Source organism: Centroberyx gerrardi, chromosome 10 (genome assembly GCF_048128805.1).
Source record: "Centroberyx gerrardi isolate f3 chromosome 10, fCenGer3.hap1.cur.20231027, whole genome shotgun sequence".
Taxonomy (NCBI): domain Eukaryota; kingdom Metazoa; phylum Chordata; class Actinopteri; order Beryciformes; family Berycidae; genus Centroberyx; species Centroberyx gerrardi.
Window position 1 is genome coordinate 17,489,045 of NC_136006.1, and position 21,134 is coordinate 17,510,178.

Consider the following 21,134-nt stretch of genomic DNA (forward strand, 5'->3'; position numbering starts at 1 on the left):
CAATTAGTAGCATGCTGTCTGCATTAGATGGCAGTTGTTTTTGTCAACAAAGAATGAAACTATATGAAAGAAACATAAAAGTCACAACATTCCAATTTTAAAAAGTAACACACACACACACACCCCTGTCATTTCTGATGGTGTGTGTCCCTGGGTCCCTGCACTCTTAAAAAGGATGTGTCAATTTCCAACACATCTTTGTGTCTTCTTTGTGGCAACTGGCATTTGTGCAACAGAGGACATGTTGGTAAGAACATATGCTGTGCCAATATGTGTTGCTATTAACATATGTTCTGTTGAAAAGGGATGTGTTGAAAATACCACATGATCCTTTAAGAGTGTGGGTGATTCAGCGACCCAGTAAGGCTGAGTCACAGCGCTGGGGGGGAAAGGGGATATTAGGGTGAGCAGAGTGTCTGTGTGTGTGTGTGTGTGTGTGTGTGTGTCTGTGTGTGTCTGTGTGTGTCAGAGAGCAGCTGTCCCCTCAGGCCTTCCAGAGAGAGAGAGGGAGAGAGTGAGAGACTGAGACAGACTGAGGAAAAGAGTGAGAGAGAGAGAGAGAGAGAGAGAGAGAGAGAGAGACAGAGTGGGCCTGATTTTGATCTCTGTCTATCCTTCTGCCTTCAGGTATAATGAGCTATAATAGCCACAGGGGTCTGGCTCTGTCTCACACACACAGGGACAGATGTGACTTTCTAACTAGATTTTGTGACCCTCTAGGATCAGAAAGTTTGAGATGGAGTCATTGACTGTCTCACACATACGGCGCTACAGCATAACAAGGTGGTTCGAGAGCGCGCAGCACTCGATAAAAACATGCCTCCCTGCGTTCTGAGATGCCGATGAAGAGGAAGGGAAGGGGGGAGGACGAGGCCGAGAAAAACAGAATAAGTGATAATTGGGTGCTGACAAGCAGCTCGGCTAACGAAAAAAGAAAACGCGCCAGGCAACGCGATGGAGAGAGGGGGCGGGGAGAGGCGCGGCCGGGGGGGGGGGGGGCTAGACAGAATAACGCTGGGGTGAGGAGAAAATTGTGAGGAGAAAAATGGGACAGAGCCTGGAGAAGAATGACGGTGTACAGAGACAGGAAAAGATGCTTCAGAGACCCCTTTATTAAATGGAGAGCCCTTTTCCTTTCTGTCACTGTGACCTGTGCATTCTAGCAGAGGACACACACAGACACACACACACACACTCAGAGTGATGTTCCATTAGCAGGGGACCTGACTGCCCCTTATTGAAAAGCTCATAACAGCAGACGCTATAGGATTTCTCATATCCTCTCCTCCCTTCCCTCCATCGTTCCCTTCATCCCTCCCCATTTCTCTCTCCTCTCCTCAGATTTTAGGAGATTGGACATGGTGTGTTTTTATAGAACTGTGTGGGTGACGCCTGATCAGAAGGGATAGTACGAGACACGTACACACACACACACACACACACAAGCAAACGCAGTGCCTCATTTATTAAGCAAGACATAGACAGATTTGTTCTGATAAATGTAGGAAATGGTTTGACGTAAGCAGTATAAGTTTTCAGTTATGTGGTTTATGGTTTTTTTTTTACACAATCTCAAAACCACGTGTTTGACACCATGAGATTTAGATGATTGGGATTCATTTCTAATCCAAACTTTGATCCTCATAATAACAAATAATTACTAATTTATTCATAATGCTTGAAGAGCCTGTTTAGTCTGCACATACAAGTAAAACTTTGCCTTTAGCCTGTTTTTTGTCCTGATCATATTTGCTGACAGATTTAGCCAATGTAGAAAACCCCATTTCCCCCTGCTTACTGGGTGGAAGATTCTGTAATGACTCCTAGATGCTTTTGTTTTTGCTACATGGATCAATGGGATGTGTTAGTGAAACATTTACTCATTATACCAAAATATATTCAGCAATGTGGAAATCATTCATGCTTCTAACCAAGGCCGTAGCTTACTGAAATTCTGCAACAATCAGCATGCACACCACATTCACCTCAAATATTTGCCGGCTTAGCAAACTGAGAACTGTCCACTAATCACAAGTAATTTCAAATACGTTTACGACATGATCCATATGGAGATAAGTGAGTGTGCTATTATGTTGATGCAGTGTTTCCTCAGGAGTGGTGTCCTCGCTCCAGAAAATTAAAATAAGATTAAAACTTTGCCATAATTTATTCTAGAACACAATTAAGAACTGTAGTCCTAACATTTTGTTTTTTTTTTAAATATAATAAAGCAACCTTTTTAGGACTGGAACCGGCACTACAACCATAACGCTGACCAAAACAGGGAGGTATGGGGAACCAAAACTTAAATTGCACCCAAGAACCACTGCTGCATGAAATAAAATAACAGGGGAAACACTGTAATGGATGGTGAAGCTTTTGCGTGAACATGCACAAGCTTTTTTTGACATTAGAGATTTATCAAGGCAACATACAATCACATCCCCGGGTGTACACACTGGTGATAAATGCAGAGCGTCTTTTTCGGCTGCATCTAGCACACAAATATGTGAAAAACACAGGAACAGACAGATGAAGGCGGCCCAGTGTGTTCTGCATCTTAGACTGTGTTAGGTGCTGGGCCCATCTGATCATGTGCATGTGTTGTATTATGGATGCACCCCCTGCTGTGGCCCCAGATCCCACACTGCACACTTCAACTCCAATTTTTTTTCCCCACTCACCCCTCTCTTCTCCTTTAAAGACTGTTCCCCCATGTCTCTTTTCTGGCTCCAAGGCACGATCCTTACTCTCCCTTTTTCTCTCATTTATCTCTGTATCCTGTCCTTTTTTATCGGTACACGCTCTTGGGGATGGTGTTCAGACCTCGGCTCGTCAGAGTTTGCTTTACTGGTTGCTCTCGGTGTGTTTTGTTTGAAGACCTGCTTGTTCTCCCAGTCTCCTGTGATTGTACTTGCTCTCTGTGTTGTTTGTCAGATTTGAGTGTGTGTGTGTGTGTGTGTGTGTGTGTGTGTGTGTGTGTGTGCACAGGCATGCAGGGGGTTGAAGTGCCACAAGTACACTCTCAGCCTATATATAGGCTACAAACAGAATAGTAAGAATCTATCGGAAGCAGTTTTCACATCCTGTTCAAGAAACATTAGTTGTGGTGGATTGTGGATGCATCAAGCAAAGCGACACCTATCATCTCCTCTGTCCATCTCCTCTCTGCTCTTCCTCCACCTCTTTATCTTCAGCCTCATCTTGCCTCCTCCTACTCCTCCCTCTCTCTCACTCTCTTTCTCTTTCCAGTCCCCCAGTTGAGCCAAATGACTCATCAGCGACTCTCGCAGAGTAGGACAGAGGAGAGGAGGATGTTAATGGGCATGATAATGGATAATAACTATGAGAAAGACAGGTGTAGACCCACACAAGTGAGTGTGTGCATTTGTCCCAGGCTTCCTGGGTCAGCGAGTGACGTCGGTCCACTTGGTGCCAAGGCTGGGCTCGCATGAAGAGGAGCTGAGAATCACCCACTCACTCACTCTATTTTCCTCTCAGCAGCGCTCTCAGTTTCACAGAGTAATTATCAATAATTACCCCCTTGGCTTTGCCAAATGGCCATTTGCTTTGCAGCAACACACACACACGCTCACAGACATTTAGGCATTTAAATAGGCACATAAACAGACGCATACATTAAGAAATACATAGAGATACAAGGAACCGACTTCTGTGTGGGTGCATACATGTATCGTGTGTGTTATTGAAGGATAAAGAGAGAGAGCGTTAGTGTATTTGTGTGAGCCAGAACATTAGTAGTAGTGGTAACATCCAGAGGGCAGTGAGTCAAGCTTGCCATTTCTTCTGGTAATCAGCTGCTCCCACGACAAGACCACAACCGAGATCAGATAGCAAGGGCACCTCCCTCACTTCAGTCTTTTTGTTCCATCTTTGTTCCCTTGCAAACACACTCACACACATACCCACAAACGCACACACGCACAAGCAAACACATACAGATACTGTGTGCGCAAACAATTCCCTATTGTTCATGTATTCTTTAAGGAATCTTTTTCTGTATCTGCAACTTCAATAGCTATAGCACATACTGTAGAGCGATATTAGAAGTTGGGGTGGGTACAAAGTGTACAGATCAAACCTCCTAAATTACCATCTTTCTCTCTCTTTTCATGTCCTTTTGAGACTCTCTTTTCTTCCGTTTTTGTGTCCTCGTGTCCCCCACACTTCTTTCCCTGTGTGACTGGACTTGAAAGGCCAGCTTGAGGGATGACAACCGTCACTCACTTCAGAGAGCTGAGAGAGTCGGGGAAGAACAGCGATGGAGGTAGATGAAAGAGAAAGTGCAGATGAGGTAGAGCAGGAAGAGAGTAGTTTTAAAGATTAATAAAGGATTGACAGCTATATCATTCAAAAAAGCAGAATAACAAGGACATTTTCTTTTCTTTCTTCACATCTACAATTGTGGAGCTCTATCCCAAAAGGGGAAAATCATTATCTGAGATTCATCATTCAATATCTCTAGTTTATTGAGGTTCCATTATGTATGAGTGTGATACAAATGATTTGCCTAACATCCTTAAAAGTGCCTTCATTTGTTTTCATTTTATGCTAGTATTTTGTAAGAGTAGATGTCACTTGGTGGATCTTTTATTGCATCGAAACTCTTGAATTGGAGTGAATTAGACACTGCGGCTCCAGTTTGCACAACAACAGTGAAACAACAGTATAGATGTTTTGGAGATGGTAGAGGAAAAAGCAGTGAAAGGAGGCGTTTACACTAGCTTTGGTGCGTCAACCCTGGCATTTCTGCCAAGGCTAGTGAGTGAGAGTAAGTATATCTGGTAAAACTTGTGCAGTTCCTAAGGAACCAATCTCTGACATTCACTCTCTGTACTAATCATAAGTTTCCAAGGTATCAACTGTTCCATGGTAACAATTCTGTTCTGTTCACTTCTCTCTCCGTGTGTGTGTGTGTGTGTGTGTGTGTGTGTGTGTGCGCGCGTGCCGTCTTGTGCCGTCTTATGCCGTTTTATGCCGTCCTTAATCCTGCCCAGATTGAGGTCAGGGAGTGATTGGAGGATCTCTGTGTGTTTACAACCTTAGTCTGACCCTTGGAAATGCCAAGATTGGCTGGTGTCCTTTGATTGGTTCTCTGTCTCCCACACACATCTGTGTGAAGGGATGTGATTGGCCTAGAGAACTTGAGAGGAAGTCAAGGTATCTCATCTATCCTCATAAGAGCTGTGCCAGGGGATGTGAAGAATCAGCTTGATGCCGTTACACACTCCACTCCCCTGGTGGGTCTACAAAGGGGGCTGGGGGAGGGGTTGGGGAAGGGTTGGGGAAGGGGAGGGGGGGGGGGGGGGGGGGGTTGTTATGGTAACTCCCGGCTGTTCTAAGAGGCCCTCAGCATCGTGTAGGAGGGTTGCTATGACAACGGCAGGTTGTAGCGTAGGTGGGTTGTTGTGGTAACAGTATGTCTAAGCGCGGCTTGCCGTTCACTCAGTGTTGACTGGAGTGTCAGAGTGAGAGGCTCTGCCACAGCAGGTCTCTAAGAGCCATTTCACACACCAAATGAGACTTGTGTCACGCTTGTGTAATGGCTTTGAAATTTATCTTAATACCATTTCAGATGCCTAATGGTGTATGAGACATGTTAGGCTTACACACAGGGCTCAGCTCCGCTTGCCTAGCAACACCTAAGTGGTTACCACCATTATCAGAGGCTCATGATGAGCAGAGTGTTGGGCCTAAAACTGTTAAACATTGTGTCTGAATATCAGCACCCATGCAAGCCTACTTACGTTCCTATATTGCTTAGTTTACTGTATAGCTAACCAATCCAAACAAATCTGTCAACAGAATAGATTTTTATTACCGCACCTGAATGCCACTTGCCTCACTTTCTACTTGGCTATTTATCAAAAGTCAAAGCGAGGTAATAGGGAAGTGTTTTTAGAGAGCTTTACAGAGAATGTACTCACTCAGCTCTCATCAGTATTCTCAAAATCACTTCAAACTGAGGTATTTATGGCCGGCATTTGTTTATTCTTGTCTGGAGCTACAGTAGGCTATGTAGCTCCAGAATACAGTGTCTCCTTAGCAAGACGCTGACCCACCTGATTACTCCCTTTCTTTTCCTGCCACTCCAATTTTATTGTTGTTTCTTTCTTTGAGTGTCTTGTTAAACTTCAGTAACCAGATGTCAAGCCCCCTTCCTCCGCCTCCTCTATCTTTTTTCTCTGATCTCTCTGCCTTTGTTCCCCCGCTCGTTTCATTAGTGGTGTCTGTTTCTCTGTTCTTGCAAATTTCCATCTCTCTGTTTCTCTCACGTGTCCGTACGCAGACGCGTTGTTTGTGACACACACTCACAAACAAAGACACGCATACGATACATAGGTGCATGTATGTGCATGTGCATGCACGGACACACACACACACACAAACAGACAAATGAACTGAAAACACAGGAATAAAGCTGTTTCTTGCGTCTATGTTTAGCCATTGCAGGGTGACTTCAGGAGAGGCACAGACCTCAAACATGCTGATTTGTTGTCTTCACAATGACAATCCTTTAAGAGCCTGAATAGCCAAACATCTTGACAAAGCACTCCACTAGCGTAACACCGCACAAAGCACTTCAATTTCCCAGCGTCTAAGCAGGGCTCATAGTCACCACACGGCATCGCAAGAAAGCCTCTCTCGGCATTATTCACCCCATTCATTTTATCTCGGCCTAGCTAAATGGTTGACTGCTGCCCATTGTGAGTTCTGAACACTGATGTCTTTGTACACTTTGTGTGTGATAGGCATTTTGTGTGTGTGTGTGTGTGTGAGCGTGCACATGCACATGTGTTTACACTACCCCTATGTTCTGGTTTGAGTCATTAGAGTTAAACCACATCAGAGTGCTTGCAGCCTCAACCAGCTAGATCAGCCATTTCCTAGATAATAGGGAGATGAACTTGATATGGTTCTCATGCACACACTCACATGCGCGCGCACACAGACACACACACACACACACACACACACACACACTCACTCCAGAGAACAGACACCATGAACATATTGCCAATTTTGCTTGTCATTATGACCTTATGACCTCTGTGCCTTTGGGTCTCATTAGTGCATGAAGAAAGTTTTCACTTGCTCAATGCTGTTTCTCTGTCTCACACGCACACACACACACACACGCACACACACACGCACACACATCTGCTCTTTGATAGGCCCCAGCATCTATCCCAAAATACTTCTTTAGGCAGTAGAGCCCCATCTCTAAAGCAATACATGTTTATTTCCGGAGATGTATGGAGCGTTTCCAACCTGCCTCCTAAAACTATCACATCTCTCTGTCTGCTTTGCTTCCTTGCTCTTGCCTGTCCCCCTCTCTCATCTTCTCTGTTCTTAACCATCTGGCTGTGAGTCACTCCTCTGTTCTTGGTTATACTGTAGGTAGAAGGACTGGAATGCATTCACTACGGCTCATTTCACTGTGTTGTTTGTGCATTTAGAATGTGTGATCAAGTCACCGTTTGAGAAGATGTAGTGAGAGGGAGTGAGGATGTAAGATGTCAGTCTGGAGCAGTTTTGTTTGTTGTAGCAGCCCATATGGAATAGATTGGGCCTGAGAGAAGTGTTACCGAGGGGACTCAGGAGGCATCTGGCTCTGTGAGATGAGTAAATGCCATCAGCACATTGTGACATGTGAAAGTCGTGTATGGAAGAGGAAATAGAGGGCACTCACCTTAGAACAAAAGCATGGTTGCTTTAACACTTATTTCCCACTCTAAGTAGTAAATCAGATTTATGAACCACTTACAAGAGCAGAATGCCCTTTTATTTTCACTTCCATCACAGCAGGCATAAACCAAAACAGTACACTTTATTATGGGCTATCCACATTTGATGTCTCTGTAACTGCATTTCATTTTAGGCATTTAGCATAGACCCATTGACTGAGCTGACACATTGCTGTTGCAGGGATTAGACCTCACCTTTCCAAAATGGGAACGTCACTCTAACCTCTAGGCCATCCTGCTGCTTAACCACCCTCACATCTCCTTTTCTCGATGAGCTGTTCTTCATTCTTCTCTCCTTCCCCTCTCTCTCTGCAGTCATCGCGGACTCGCTGACGGTAGCGGCTCCAGCCCAGACCCTGTCCAAGGTGGAGGGCGACACGCTGCAGCTGACCTGCGAGGTGTCCCGGACCACCATGCAGCACACTCACTTGTCAGTGGGTTGGTACCTGCGGTCCCCCGAGGATGCGGCCGCCCCCCCTCAGGAGCTGCTCACCTTGTCGAGGGACTTTGTGCTGCGCTCCGGGGGACCGTACCGGCAGAGGATGGCCGCAGGGGACCTCAGGCTGGACAAAACCAGCGCCACGTCCTACAGGCTGACCATTCACAAGCTGCAGCCGGTGGACCAGGGCCTGCTCTACTGCCAAGCTGCAGAGTGGATTCAGGACCCAGACGGCAGCTGGTTCGCCATGACCCGCAAGCAGGGTGACAAGACCCAGCTCCGCATTCAGCCCACTGGTGAGTGGAGGGGGTGGACTCTATGGAGGGAGGGAGAGAGATTCAGTGAGGGAGAGGCGTGAAGAGAGAGAGGGAGCTTCAGAGATGCTCAAGACGCTGCTCTTGTCCACTCTTAGGTCCCCCCTATCCTTTTGGCAGACGTACACACATACATGCATGTGGGCTGGCCTCCCCTGATTGCTGATCGGTATCTCACACTAAGCTCATTAGCGCACTAAAAAGGGATTAACTAAACCTCCACAGACTCCCCACTTTTGTGTTTGTGTCTGTTTGATGGGCATCATTAAAAGCACATCCAAGAATGATTTAACCAGCTCCAAACTGTGTGGGTGTTTGCTACAGGAGACCTATGGCTTCCATATGCATTGTTGCCTCAGGCAACATGCGGCCCAGAGGTCAGAAGCCAAAAATGGGTCATTTCCTCAATGTCGACGTGACGCTCCTCGCTGTCAATTACACCAGTCTCATTTGTGTTTGAGTGCAGTAGTGAGTGGGAGAAACCGTGCCATGTTTGGAGCTGTTGTCAGTTCTGGGGGAGGGGATTGCCTGATGGAAGGGAGAAAGGAAGTTTGCGGTCAAGGGAGGAAGAGCAAGGGAGGGAGGGAGGGAGGGAGGGAGGGGGAGAAGGGGGGGGGGGGGCATCAAGTGAGTGACAGGGGGTGCTGGATGGAAGAAAGTGAGAGAAACAAAGAGTGTGTCAGGGTGGTTGATAGGGGAGATTGTCTCATATGATAATGATCTGGTAATAAGCTGTCAACCTCTAAACCTGATGGACTAGAAACAAGGAGAGCTTCATAACTTCGCACAGACTTCCTTTCACATACATAACCCCCCCACCACCACCACCACCCCCACCACCCTCACACCCCACTCTACCCCATCCCAACGCGCTGTAATGAGGCCGCTGTACTGAGGCCGCTGTACTGCTCTGTATTCCACGTACAGAAAAAGAATCTCTTGCTTCCAAGAAGGGCTATAGAGATCTCTGATAAACTGCTTTGACATTAGCTGAATTACCAAGGCGATACTCGCCGGCGAGTGTCTTCTGCCAGTAAATCTTTTCAAAGTGGAATCGTTTTGCCTTTCTCCATTAAGCATCGGATCCGCTCTGGACCAATAGAACTTGATGGTGCCCCAGATAGTGTTGGATGGATGAGAAGGAGTGGAGGAACTAGGATGTAAAGGAGGTCTGTCAGATGAGTTCCAGCTACTGCTGGGAGGAGACAAAAGGCACAAAGAGCTCCCCTCTCAGCACCCTCCGTCACTCTCTTTCTCTCCTGTAATCTATAATGGATGGAAGTGTTGTTGCGTGACAAAGGGAATACAGCAGTTGTGCTACCGTGTGTGGCTCTGAGTGTGAGTGCTCGTGTACGAGTGTGTGTGTGTGTGTGTGTGTGTGTGTGTATGCGTTCTCATTCGTTTCTGCATACTTTTATTATACGAGTACACCACTTACCTTTGGGCATGTACTAGTAAACTTGTGCATTTGATATTGCACCTGTGTGCGTAGAGAGATAGAGAGCCAGTGAGAGAGAGAGAGAGAGAGAGAGAGAGACAGAAAGGGAAAAAAGTGAGGGAGCAGCTCCTTCATTAGGCTCTTAGTATAAGAGATGGAGTGGATCTTGAGACAGCCCCATCACTAGCTAATCACCCACACCCAGGAGCAGAGAGACGAGCCACGGACAGAATCCTAATGTACCTTTCACTCTCTGTTTTTCACCATCTCTCTCCCTCTCTCTCTCTCTCTCTCTCTGCTCTCACATCATCTCTCTCTCCTTATTTTCTGCAGTCACGTCTCTCGCTGCATCTTATTTTCTGCTCCCTCACTTTTTCTCTCTCTCTCTCACTCTTGCTCGCTCTGCTGTTTGCGCTCGGTGCTTTCATTTATTTATTTATTTATTTAATTAGCCATAAACACTAACATGTGCGGGACCTGTGAGGCCGTCTGCTGCCCCCCGGTCTCTGCGTCCTTCTCGGCTGAACTCTTCCTGTTAACATGGTCCTAATTGAGTTCCATGCTGCGTGGCGACCGTATCCTTGTCAAAGCGGGACACGGCTCCTTCACACCTCCTTCACAATTACATACATACATACACACACACACACACACACACACATGCATGTCCCATTCATATGCCATAACACGTCTTGCTGCCCTGCTGCTTCATTGAAGATTTAGCAAGCAATTTGTCCTTTGTTTCGGCATCTGTGCACTGATGCCCATGTGCGTACGTGTGTGTGTGTGTGTGTGTGTGTGTGTGTGTGTGTGTGTATCAGATTTCTTGCATGTTGTATATCCTGTTAGTCTATTGAGAAAGGCATTCAGCATGCAGGCTTGCGATCTCTATATGTGTTAAACAATATCTATGTGTATGCATATCTGTGCATTTTTGTGTGTGCGTACTGCGTATGTGCATATGTGTGTGTGTGTGTGTGCGTGCGTGTGTGTGTGTGTGTGTGTAAACAATACCCCCGTCCCTCCCCCCTAACATTCCCCAGCATAATGAGCTCTACACCATCGGCAGGCTTTGAACTTTTCCACATGAGTGTGTTTCTCAGGAAGTCTGTTTAAAGTCTTTATAATTACAGCCGGGGGCTAGCACCTCACTGCGAGGCAAAGCAAACGTCTGATACGTACCGTGCTCATCATCTGGAAATTAATACTGTAAATAAACGTGCACGCACACGCAGGCGCAGACAAACAAGACGTGCATGTGTAATTTGGCCAAGCGAAAGAGCCGGCACCGGCGATGTTTATTCTGTCTATTCTGTCTCAAACCGTGCAGGAGGAGAAGAGAGCGCACGTCTCCGTTTCAGATTGCTGAAGAGAATTTTAATTAGATGTGTGTTTTATTGCAGAGGTGAAACCAAGGGGAGAGAGAGAGAGCAGAGCGGGCTGAAAGATCAGCGTTTTACCAGGGAGCTGCACTCCATGACCTCAACCTTCTCTCTTTTCCTATCTCTCTGTCTCCACTTGTGTTTTCTCTCTCGCACCCTCTGACGCTATTTTAGAGACGGCCCCCGCCCCCTGCCCCCCACCCCCCCTCCGCCTTTGCTCTCTCTCTCTCTGTCTCTCTCTCTCTCCTTTAGCATGCGAGTTCAGCATTCCAGACTGTGGATATTAAGAGAACGTAGTGTTATGCATTTCAATTTTACCCCATATTCAAACGTCCGTCTCTGCCTTTGACAAGCTAACAAAAACAAATTGTTTTGAGAGTGCAACATCACCTTCTTGAACAGATCTCCTCCCTCACACCCACGCTCATCCCATTCTGCTGCTTTATTCAAATTCTAGTACCCTATTCAAGGTTTTTGTGTACTTATTTGATAACTTTCTTATCTTACAAAGCTATAGCAACATGCGGCATTCAAAAGGGATTTGCCATTTCAGGTTTTTGTCACTAATGAGTTTTCCTGTTTCCAGTATAACACGTTACTTCCTTCTGTTTTTTGCAGTCTCTCGACCACATCCCCGATTAATCTACCAAACATGTCTTTAACCCCCTTTTTTCCCCCCCCCCATCTGTTTTCTCAGATCGGGACTTCAGCATCCAGGTGAGCACGGAGCGACGGTCCTTCACGGCCGGTGAGCCGCTGGAGCTTCGCTGCACCATTGAGGCCCAGAATGTCCCCGAGCGTTTCTTCTCGGTGTCGTGGGTCTTCAGCAGCTCGCCGGTGGCCGTGGTGGGCCCCAGCGCCGTGCCCGTCCTGGGACCCGATTATGTCGCCCGTGAGGCCGCTGGTCACATGACCGTGCGTAAAGAGAGCGTCAATGTGCACCTGCTCAAGCTCCAGCGCCTGCGCCCAGAGGACGCCGGGAAATACATCTGCCGTGTGACGGAGCGGGAGAAGACGCCCACGGGAGACTTCATCGACCGCAGCAAGAGGTCCCGCAATGTTCAGATCACAGTCCAGCCGCTCAGTGAGTCATCATCTATTCACATGGCCCCTGGCTTAGTTGTCCTCTGTCAATTACACTGAGCCTTTTGATAATGATAGTTTTTATCTTAATGCCAGGCGATATGCAATGCCATGCTGTATGCTTCCCCTCTCTCTCTCTCTCTCTCTCTCTCTCTCTCTCTCTCTCTCTCTCTCTCTCTCTCTCTCTCTCTCTCTCTCTCGCTGTCTCGCTCTCTCCAAGGTGGCCTATCACAGAGAACAGCACAAGTCTCTATTGTTAGCTGTGAGTAAGAGGGGGAAGGATAATGCTGCTCTTATTCCTGATGTATTTTCTGTTTGAGTGGATTGCTAAGGATTGGTAATGCAGCATTATGGTCCTTCCCATTTCCTTGGCTGAGCTAGGGGCTGTAACACTATAGCAGGATAATGGAGAGCTGAAGAGAGTCCAGGCTCAAGGAGGCTGAGCTAACAGCCGTGAAATGAAAGCGTGGAGAAAGAGAGAAGCAGAGAAAGGGGCCTACCTCTCCAGGGCCCTCTAAGTGGATCCCCAGGCTAAATTAATGTGTTCTGCTGGGGCAAAGCTGTCTCAGCTGGGCTGCACGGGGCTGGCCAATGGGGTTGCGCGGGGCTGGCAGCTGATGGATGCAAATTTACAGCAGAGCCTTCCAACCCTTGCCCACAGTCCCTCTCTGTCACTGAGATTTTCCTTCCCCTCCGTCGACAGCAGCAGTGAAGTGCCTCTCCACCAGTCTCTGGGTCCTTGGCTTCAGCCACTCTTCTCTCTGTATCTCCATTTCTCTCTGGGTTGGACCAGAGTGCGTAGCCAGCTGCTACCAGCGTAATGAAACACAATAACTACTGAGTAGCATCCCCTCTAAAACAGCATACACTACCATACCCTGACCGCTCTACTCCCCTGCTAAATCAGCCCAAAACAATGGCCCCAGGCCTGCGGTAATCTCCCGGGAACCTCTCTGTATGGGAGGTTTTGTTTTTCCAACAAAAGACCTTAATGCCCCGTAAAGGATGTTTATAGGGTTTACACAGGATAATAGCCATGGTTACTGGAGGAGAACTTCATGGAATGCAGCAGTAGGGGTCAGGCGGTATGTATCTCATGTACAAACTGTCCTCTCTCTCGTTCTCTCTCTCTCTCAGATTCACACACGCACACAATTACAAGATGTGCTGCATCACTCTAATTGGGGAAGAGGGTGAGAGTGGGTAATAGGGGGTGACAGGGGTTAAGGTTGACGAGTCAGGCAGAGGCAGGCAGAGGTGACAGAAAAGGAAAGATGGATGTAAACACTTCTGACAAATCAGTCTTGATGGATGAGTTTACCTTTGCAACTGGGGGGAGGGAGGGGGAGAAAAGCTTACATGCCACTCTGAATCTCCCTCAGAGAGATGAAAAGGGGGAGAGAAATGGAGGGAGCGAGGATAGAGAGAGAGAGAGGGACACGGAATGGAGAGAAAATCCGGTAGTTAAGAAAACAGAAAATGGAGCTGATGAGGAAAAAGTGAAAATTGGTGAAAATTTGTTCTCATAACTGCAAGTGTTGCAGGAATTTCTTCTTTTCCAGTGTTGCCTGCCTGCCCTTCCATGCACACTGTCAGTGGTTGAAGTTGTGCCAGAATACTTTGTCAACCGAAAAAGTGAAAAATCAAAAAGAAATGTGCAAGGAGAAGGAAGGAAAAAGAAAGTTGTCCAGACCCCATCTCGGGAGAGGGAGGATGTATCTACATGTATTTAACTGTCTACGTAACCGTCCTCTTCTCCTCTTCACATTCCAGCATGAAGAAAAGCGGTAGAATGCATTATGTAGTTGGTTGGAGAAAAAACTGTGAAGTTGTTGGAACGAGAGCAGGAGAGAGGAAGGAGAAAAGGATGAAGGGCTTTCCTTTTGTTCATTTGAGTGTGAAAGAAGTAAGGAGCAGCTTTATTTCATATTCACAGAGAGCTCATCCTTATTAGGAGGACTGGTGAGCAGAGAGGGAACCAGCAAAGCTTGGCCCGAGGGGAGAAACGGAGGGAGAGACCCTTAGCCACATCCCTCCGAGACCCAACCGCTGGCCTAGGGGCTAAAGGGGCTTTTAGGCCCAGTAGAGCACCATGATGTTTAAAAGGCACTGGGGTGATGAGAGCCAAGGGAAGCAGCAAAACACAGCAGAAGAGCCACTGAAGACTTTTATCCTCCCCCTCTTTTGAGGCAGGATCCTATAGATGCTGAGCCCTGTGATCTTGGCCTTCTTCCCCGTGCCCATGTGGACTTGGTCAACGCGCTGCACTGGGATCAGAAACAGGATCTTAACCCACACAGACAAACCCACCAGGGCCTCTTCTTTGCCTGTCACTCTGATGCGCCCGAGGCCAGTTACAAAACAGCACCATCGTCCTCTCGCACATGCACCTCCACACGCGCATTGCTTGTGCAGGCTTGTCTTATACTCTGGAGAACAGACACAGCGATCTGTTTTATCGCCTCTGGCCTCCTGTAGTATCTGAATGTTGTAACACAGAAAGTGTGATTCTATTGTCTCTGGAATTGAATTTCTGAAAGTGATGTCAGTGTTAGACAGAAGAGAGAATTCGAGCAACTTTTCCTAACTCCCCCACCACCTGCCTTCATCTCTCCTCTTTGTGTGTCTCACGTATGCTTCTCTCCCTCCTCCCCTCCATGTCTCTCTCCCTTCTCTTTTCCCCCTCAGAGAGTAACATCACAGTGTCGCTGTCCAGTAACTCCTCGGAGGTCCTGGAGGGCGACGCGGTCCAGTTGACCTGCTCGGTGCACTCTACCACAGGCCCGCTGTCTGTGTTTTGGCAGTGGACGGACAAGCAGGCAACCGGGCCGGCGCAGGAGCTGGCCTCCGTGGATCGGGATGGCACCGTGCGGCACAGCCCCTCCTACAGAGAGCGAGCCAGCTACGGGGAGATACGGGCGGAGAAGGTGCGGGCCGACACATACACTCTCTCCCTGTACAACGCCTTGCCCGGGGACGAGGGCCAGTACCGCTGCACGGCTACCGAGTGGCTACAGACCGGCACCGAACCAGAGCTCAGCTGGGACAAGATAGGAGAGAAGTCAGCCACCAAGACGGTCACCGTCAAGACTGTCGGTAGGTTTATTTCGCCTGGTTTATTTAAGCCCCGCATACTGTATACTCTCATACCTCCCAAGTCAGTAAAGCATGTAAACACTCTTAACACCTACAAGACCGTGCGTCGGTACACACGCACACAAAACCAAAAACAAAGAGAGGCTTATGGTTTGTGATTTCCTAAAGATTGATGAATGGCTCAGACAGAAAATGCAGTCCGCACAGTGGAATACAGCATGGTTTATTCATGTACCGCCCTGGGGAAAGAGCTATTATAACACACACTCTCTCACACCACCTGCCACACATCAAGAGCAGTTTTTCCGTGACAGAGGACACCACCCATCATACACACAGATGCAGACACACACGCACACACACGCACACACACACATACTTGGATTAGTCAGAATTATTAGAATGGAAATGCAGCGGCAATGTGTTTCACAGTCTGTGGCTCTCCTCTGTCAGCGCTGAGTTAAGCTGAACATCCCCGGTACAGGCTGAGGAAGCCACTGGAGCGGAGCAGTGAGGAGCTGGCAGGCCAGGAGCACTGGGCTCAATGCACACACACACACACACACACGCGCACCCACACACACACTCTCTCACGCACGCAGTCGGCGGATTAGCTCCCTGCAGCAGGGCACAGCGGTGCTGCAGAGAAGAGATGTCAGTTTTTAAGTGGCCATTTGTTAAGTTCGGGCAACAACAGAAACATTAGTTTGAGCAACAAGGGACGCATTATGCAAATTAGGGAGAGGTCCGAAGCTGCTCGACCCTTCTGCATTATACTCCTTGACATCTCTTCCTCTTCCCCTCTACGCATGTTGATCAAAGGACTTTCTGAATGTGCACTGTTGTGTGACGGTCATTGTGTATTCTTCACTTAGTTTTCAGATTTGTTTTCTGTCCTTGGCTTCCTCACTTCAGCTTCCAACTACACTGTTTATTGGAGTAACGACTGGCCTGCAGATAGAGAGCATTTGCTCTTTTTTTTTTCAGTGTTTCTGCTCACTTCTTTCCTACAGTTCTCAGCTCCCTGCTTTATGGTGTGCCTCCCCTTGTTGCTGACTGGGCCTGCAGGGGATGGGAGAGGGATGTCCTCTGGGAGCCTTGTGTGTGTGTTGCCACGGTGAAGGCAAAGGTGCTCGTTAGAGAGTCTTTGGTCCTTGCTAGCTGATTGGCTTAAGGGGCCCCTGGGGTGTCTGGGGTGGCAGGTCTGTGTGATTGAGAAGCCTGGGCTGACATACACACACACACACACACGCATACAGTAGACACACATACACGCACTCTCCCATTCACTCACACGCACTGTGCAGAGTAAAACTCACAAACATATTCATGTTTATTCACACAGAGACAAAGACAGAGTTGTATGGGAAAATGGATCTGCGTGAAATCCTCTTTTCTGTCACAGCGGCAGGCAGACAGTCAGGGAGATAGATGGATGGAAGGGGGACAGAGGGAGAAGAGAGATGGAGCGAGAGGGGAGAGTTATTGTCTAATAGAGAGTTATGGCCCCGGGCGGCTGTCCCAGCAGTAGCCAACTCTGGACATAAAGCCATCGATTACACACCCTGAAGGACACCAGGGACGACGGCTGTCAAAGAGAGAGAGGGAGAGGGACAGATGGAGGGAGAGAAAGAGAGACTGGACTGTTGACAAGAGCATAATGGAGAAATCTGCAAAGTCTCAAGGAAATGAATTATCTAATCTGGCAAAAATCAGACTTCATCAACATCTCTCCATCCCGCCCCTCCCTTCTTTATTTTATATCTGCGGCTGGCTGTCTTTCTCTCTCACACTCTCACTCGCTCACTCTCGCTCAATGAAATGCCCTGAAATGGGCGTAGCAAGGCCGGGTTATTAAAGGGGTATGGAGGAATATAAAGGGATTTTCTTTATCTAGTCTCTCCCTCGCTTCTCCCTCGCTCTCTAGTGTAGGTGTATCTTGGCAGTAATATACGGAGTAGGGTGAGTGTTGTTATCTTAATGAGCATAGTTTGGACTTGGCAAGGAGTGGGGCGTAGATCGAACATCGGCGCTTAGAGGAAATCTCTCCCTCGGGTATTCTCTTTTGCATCACCATTAGTTTTGATGCTCACTCTCACAGTCAAGCACACAAACTCACATTTACAGGCAAGCACAATGTACATACACATACACATACACACAAAGACACACACACACACACACACCAGCTAAGTGGCTGTCTCTGGTCACCCTTGGGAGTCAGGAGAAATCGATCTCGACCAGCATTTTCCTCTGTGAGTAAGGGCCCAGTGCACCCTGGGTAAATACTGTCTATATCAGTTCCAGCACCGGGCTTCGTTCCCCTCGGTAGCCGTGCTTAACAGGAAACTTCCTTCCTGGAAACCTGCACCCATCATCATCATCATCTGCTGCAGGTTTTAGCTTTGCGATTAGAGGACAGACTCAGTCACGCACGCAGCCAGTGTCGTGCTGTTGTGCTGTACACAATCAGCAGAAGGGCAACTGATTGAAGGGTTCATTAATTGTCCAGTAAAAGACTGCTTGACTAATGCTCATTTCTCTAACAATGTCCTCTGTGCCCTCCTAACAACCTCTCTCCTCCTCTCTCCCACCACTTAGAGTCCTCGTTCATGGTGTCGGCCTCGTCGCGGACGCCCAGCTTGACTTTCGGAGACTCCTTTGACCTGCTGTGCCTGGTCAAGCCCCGCCACAACCCCCGCGTCCCCACCTCCGTCACCTGGCGCTTCAAGCCGTCGGGCACGGCGGGGGCCGAGGGCGAGGGCCAGGGCGAGTTCAAAGACCTGGTGACGTTCACCCGCGAGGGCACGCTGCAGTGGGGGGAGCAGCTGCTGGGACTGGGCACCCGCACCACCGTGGACCGCTCCCACGCCAACACCAACTTCCGGCTGTCGATGACGCGGGCGGGGCGCCGCGAGGCGGGCACCTACCAGTGCTCCGCCGTCCTGTGGAGGAGGAACTACGACAACAGCTGGAGCAGAGTAGCCAACCGTACCTCCAACCTGCTCGGCATCAGTATCCTACAGCCAGGTAAAGCTGCGTGGCCCCTTGCCAGGGAGACACACACCTAATTGGAACGGACACACACCAGCACACAAACAGGGATAAACACCGATTCAGACACACACAGTTGCGACAGACACACACACACTTAGAGAATTCTGTAAGAGCTGAGAGGAATTTTCCCAACTCTAATTGCTCTTAGTCTCTGGTTTAGCCTCTAATTGGGGTGTGTGTGTGTGTGTGTGTGTGTGTGTGTGTGGAGGGCAGGGTGGAGTCTCCTAATGGAGCAGAGTGAATGGATCACTAATATCCCCCAGGAGGAGAAACAGAGTGAAAGTAGGAGGACAGAGGGGAGCAAGCGACTGACACAGGCAGGGAGTGAGAAAGCAATGATAAAGGGAGTGAGCAATCTGTCCTTGAACTTTTTTCCTCAGCGGAGACATTATTCTGTCTACACCACCCTCATTGGTCCTCTGTGTGCCACACACACGCTCAAAAACACATCCACACACAGCCCAATTAGTGGCTAAACACACACACCAAACACACACACACACACACACACACACCAGCACCAGCACAGTTTAGCCCGGTCTTTACTTTAACAGAATGACCCCTCCTTTATTAAGGTGAGTGCGCCTGTGCAAATACTCCCCCAGTGATAAAAGCCCCGTTGCATTCTGCCCTCCAAAGAAGTGGAGCAAAGCATTGTGGTACATGTAGTGTTCCTCTTTCCTCTCACCCTTGCCTGAGAGGCCCAGAGCGGGTGGGTTTGCCTGGGTGTTAGAGCTCGCTATGTCTCACATGAACGAGGTGTGTGTGGGTGGGGCGAGAGGTAGGTCGTCAACGAGATCGGCAGTCATGCGGCATCTTTCACTATGCCAACCTTTTGTCTGTAGCCGTCTGTGTGTTTGTGACCATGAGCAGGTGCAAATGGGTGTGTGCACATTTGTGTATGTTTGCCTGTGTGCAGGCCTCTGACATTGCTCTGGCGTGTTAAGGTGAGGATAAGTAACAAGCTTGCATTGAGATCAGTTGCCAGACTCTGGTGATCAATAGGGCTTTCAAAGTGAGCCAGTGGAATTTAGTCACATGTATAGCCTCTCATTCTCTTCGCCGCGCTGCCTCTATTGATCCAGATGCACACAAATGCAAACTGAGGTAAACAGACTCTCTCGCATACACACACACACACACACACACACACACACACACACACCAGAGTGCACAGACAGTGCTTTACTTGCTTGGCTAACTGTGCTCTGACCTTAACCATTCAAGCAGAACACACAGCGTCCCCAGGCCCTTCAGGAGTTATTTGGAAATCGACTTATCATCCTGAATGCTCCTTTAGCTTCCCCCATGTGCAGTTTACTTTGTTTATCCTTAGCCAAGAAAATCAGAGGACGCACAAAAACACATTCCCACACATGCAGACACACACACAAACACACACACACACACACACAGAGTTTTGCAGAATGCTTTGGGATCACAGAGGAATTACTGCTCAGTCCTCCTCCCACTCTTTTCTAGCAGCATCTCCATGACAAAGTGATCAGTTACCTTGGCAATACCATCAGTAACCGTGACGATGTGATCAGTTGCCGTTTGAAAGCCATCAGTAACGGTAACTGTGCGATCATTCCGTGTGTAAGGGCACTATCTCCCAGGAGAATTTGATAGGATGGGGGAGTGAGTAATTCCCCTATCCCGTTGGTTGCTGTGGCCCGGCTCAGTCCTGACCATGCTGTGTTCATCTTCCCCCCGTGTTGTTTGGTTGTGGAGTCAGATCTTCATTTAGACTGATGATTCATCTGTCAGAATGTAGGACGTCTCTCTGCCTCACGCCTCTCCTCCCAATCTGTTTTTTCCTCTCTGTTTTCCTAAATGTTAACCACTCCTGGCTAAAAGAGTGGCTGGCATTTTCGGTTCCTTTCTCAAAGAAGTAGGATAAAGGGGAGTGTGGGTAATGAGGTGTGAGCGAACGCAGCATCTGACCAGATACATAATTGAGAGACTTTAAATCATGCTTCCAGAGGTGCCTGCTCAATATGTATGAGCTGCCTCACCAGTATTGTGTGTGCACATACGTGTGTGTGTCTGTGTCTGTGTCTGTGTTTATGTGTGTGTGTGTCTGTGTGTACAATTTCTGGGTCCTTGCATGAATGCCCTTGTGACCGTATTTCTTGTGATGTGCCTCTAAGAGCCTCATATGCATACGATGCATATATACAGAAGCGTAGTTCACCCCTGATACCCGACGCAACAACAGCAGAGCTGAGTGCTTCTGTCGGCTCGCTGATGGTCCATTACACTACAGTCCTGTACTCTCAGAAGAAAGACACGTGTGTGTCTAACATATGAAGGTTTGAAAATGCATAATGGCGCTCCTCATTAAATTTGAGTACAACTTCAAAAGGGGAGAGTCGACACTAGCATTTGAAAGGGTGCACTTGATCCAGCATCCGTGCATCTTAGCTGAACTAACAGTTGGATGTAGATAAAAGCCCGTCCCACAGAGAAACAATCTGCCGGTCAGTGTGGTGTTTCGTTAAACTAGTGAGGTGCCTGTAGCCCTGCCCAGGCCTGGTTCCTGTTCCAGCCTGC

The 21,134-nt window shown here is 48.2% G+C and overlaps 1 protein-coding gene across 1 annotated transcript in view; it reads left to right on the forward strand.

The window, feature by feature from the left end:
* The window catches only part of igsf3 (immunoglobulin superfamily, member 3), a 61,645-nt gene that overhangs the window by 24,515 nt on the left and 15,996 nt on the right, over window positions 1-21,134 (forward strand). Inside the window, exons 3-6 of the mRNA XM_071927095.2 lie at window positions 8,085-8,504; window positions 12,040-12,426; window positions 15,114-15,521; window positions 18,123-18,551. Of these exons, the coding sequence (XP_071783196.2) occupies window positions 8,085-8,504; window positions 12,040-12,426; window positions 15,114-15,521; window positions 18,123-18,551 (1,644 nt within the window). The remainder of the gene's footprint in view (window positions 1-8,084; window positions 8,505-12,039; window positions 12,427-15,113; window positions 15,522-18,122; window positions 18,552-21,134) is intronic.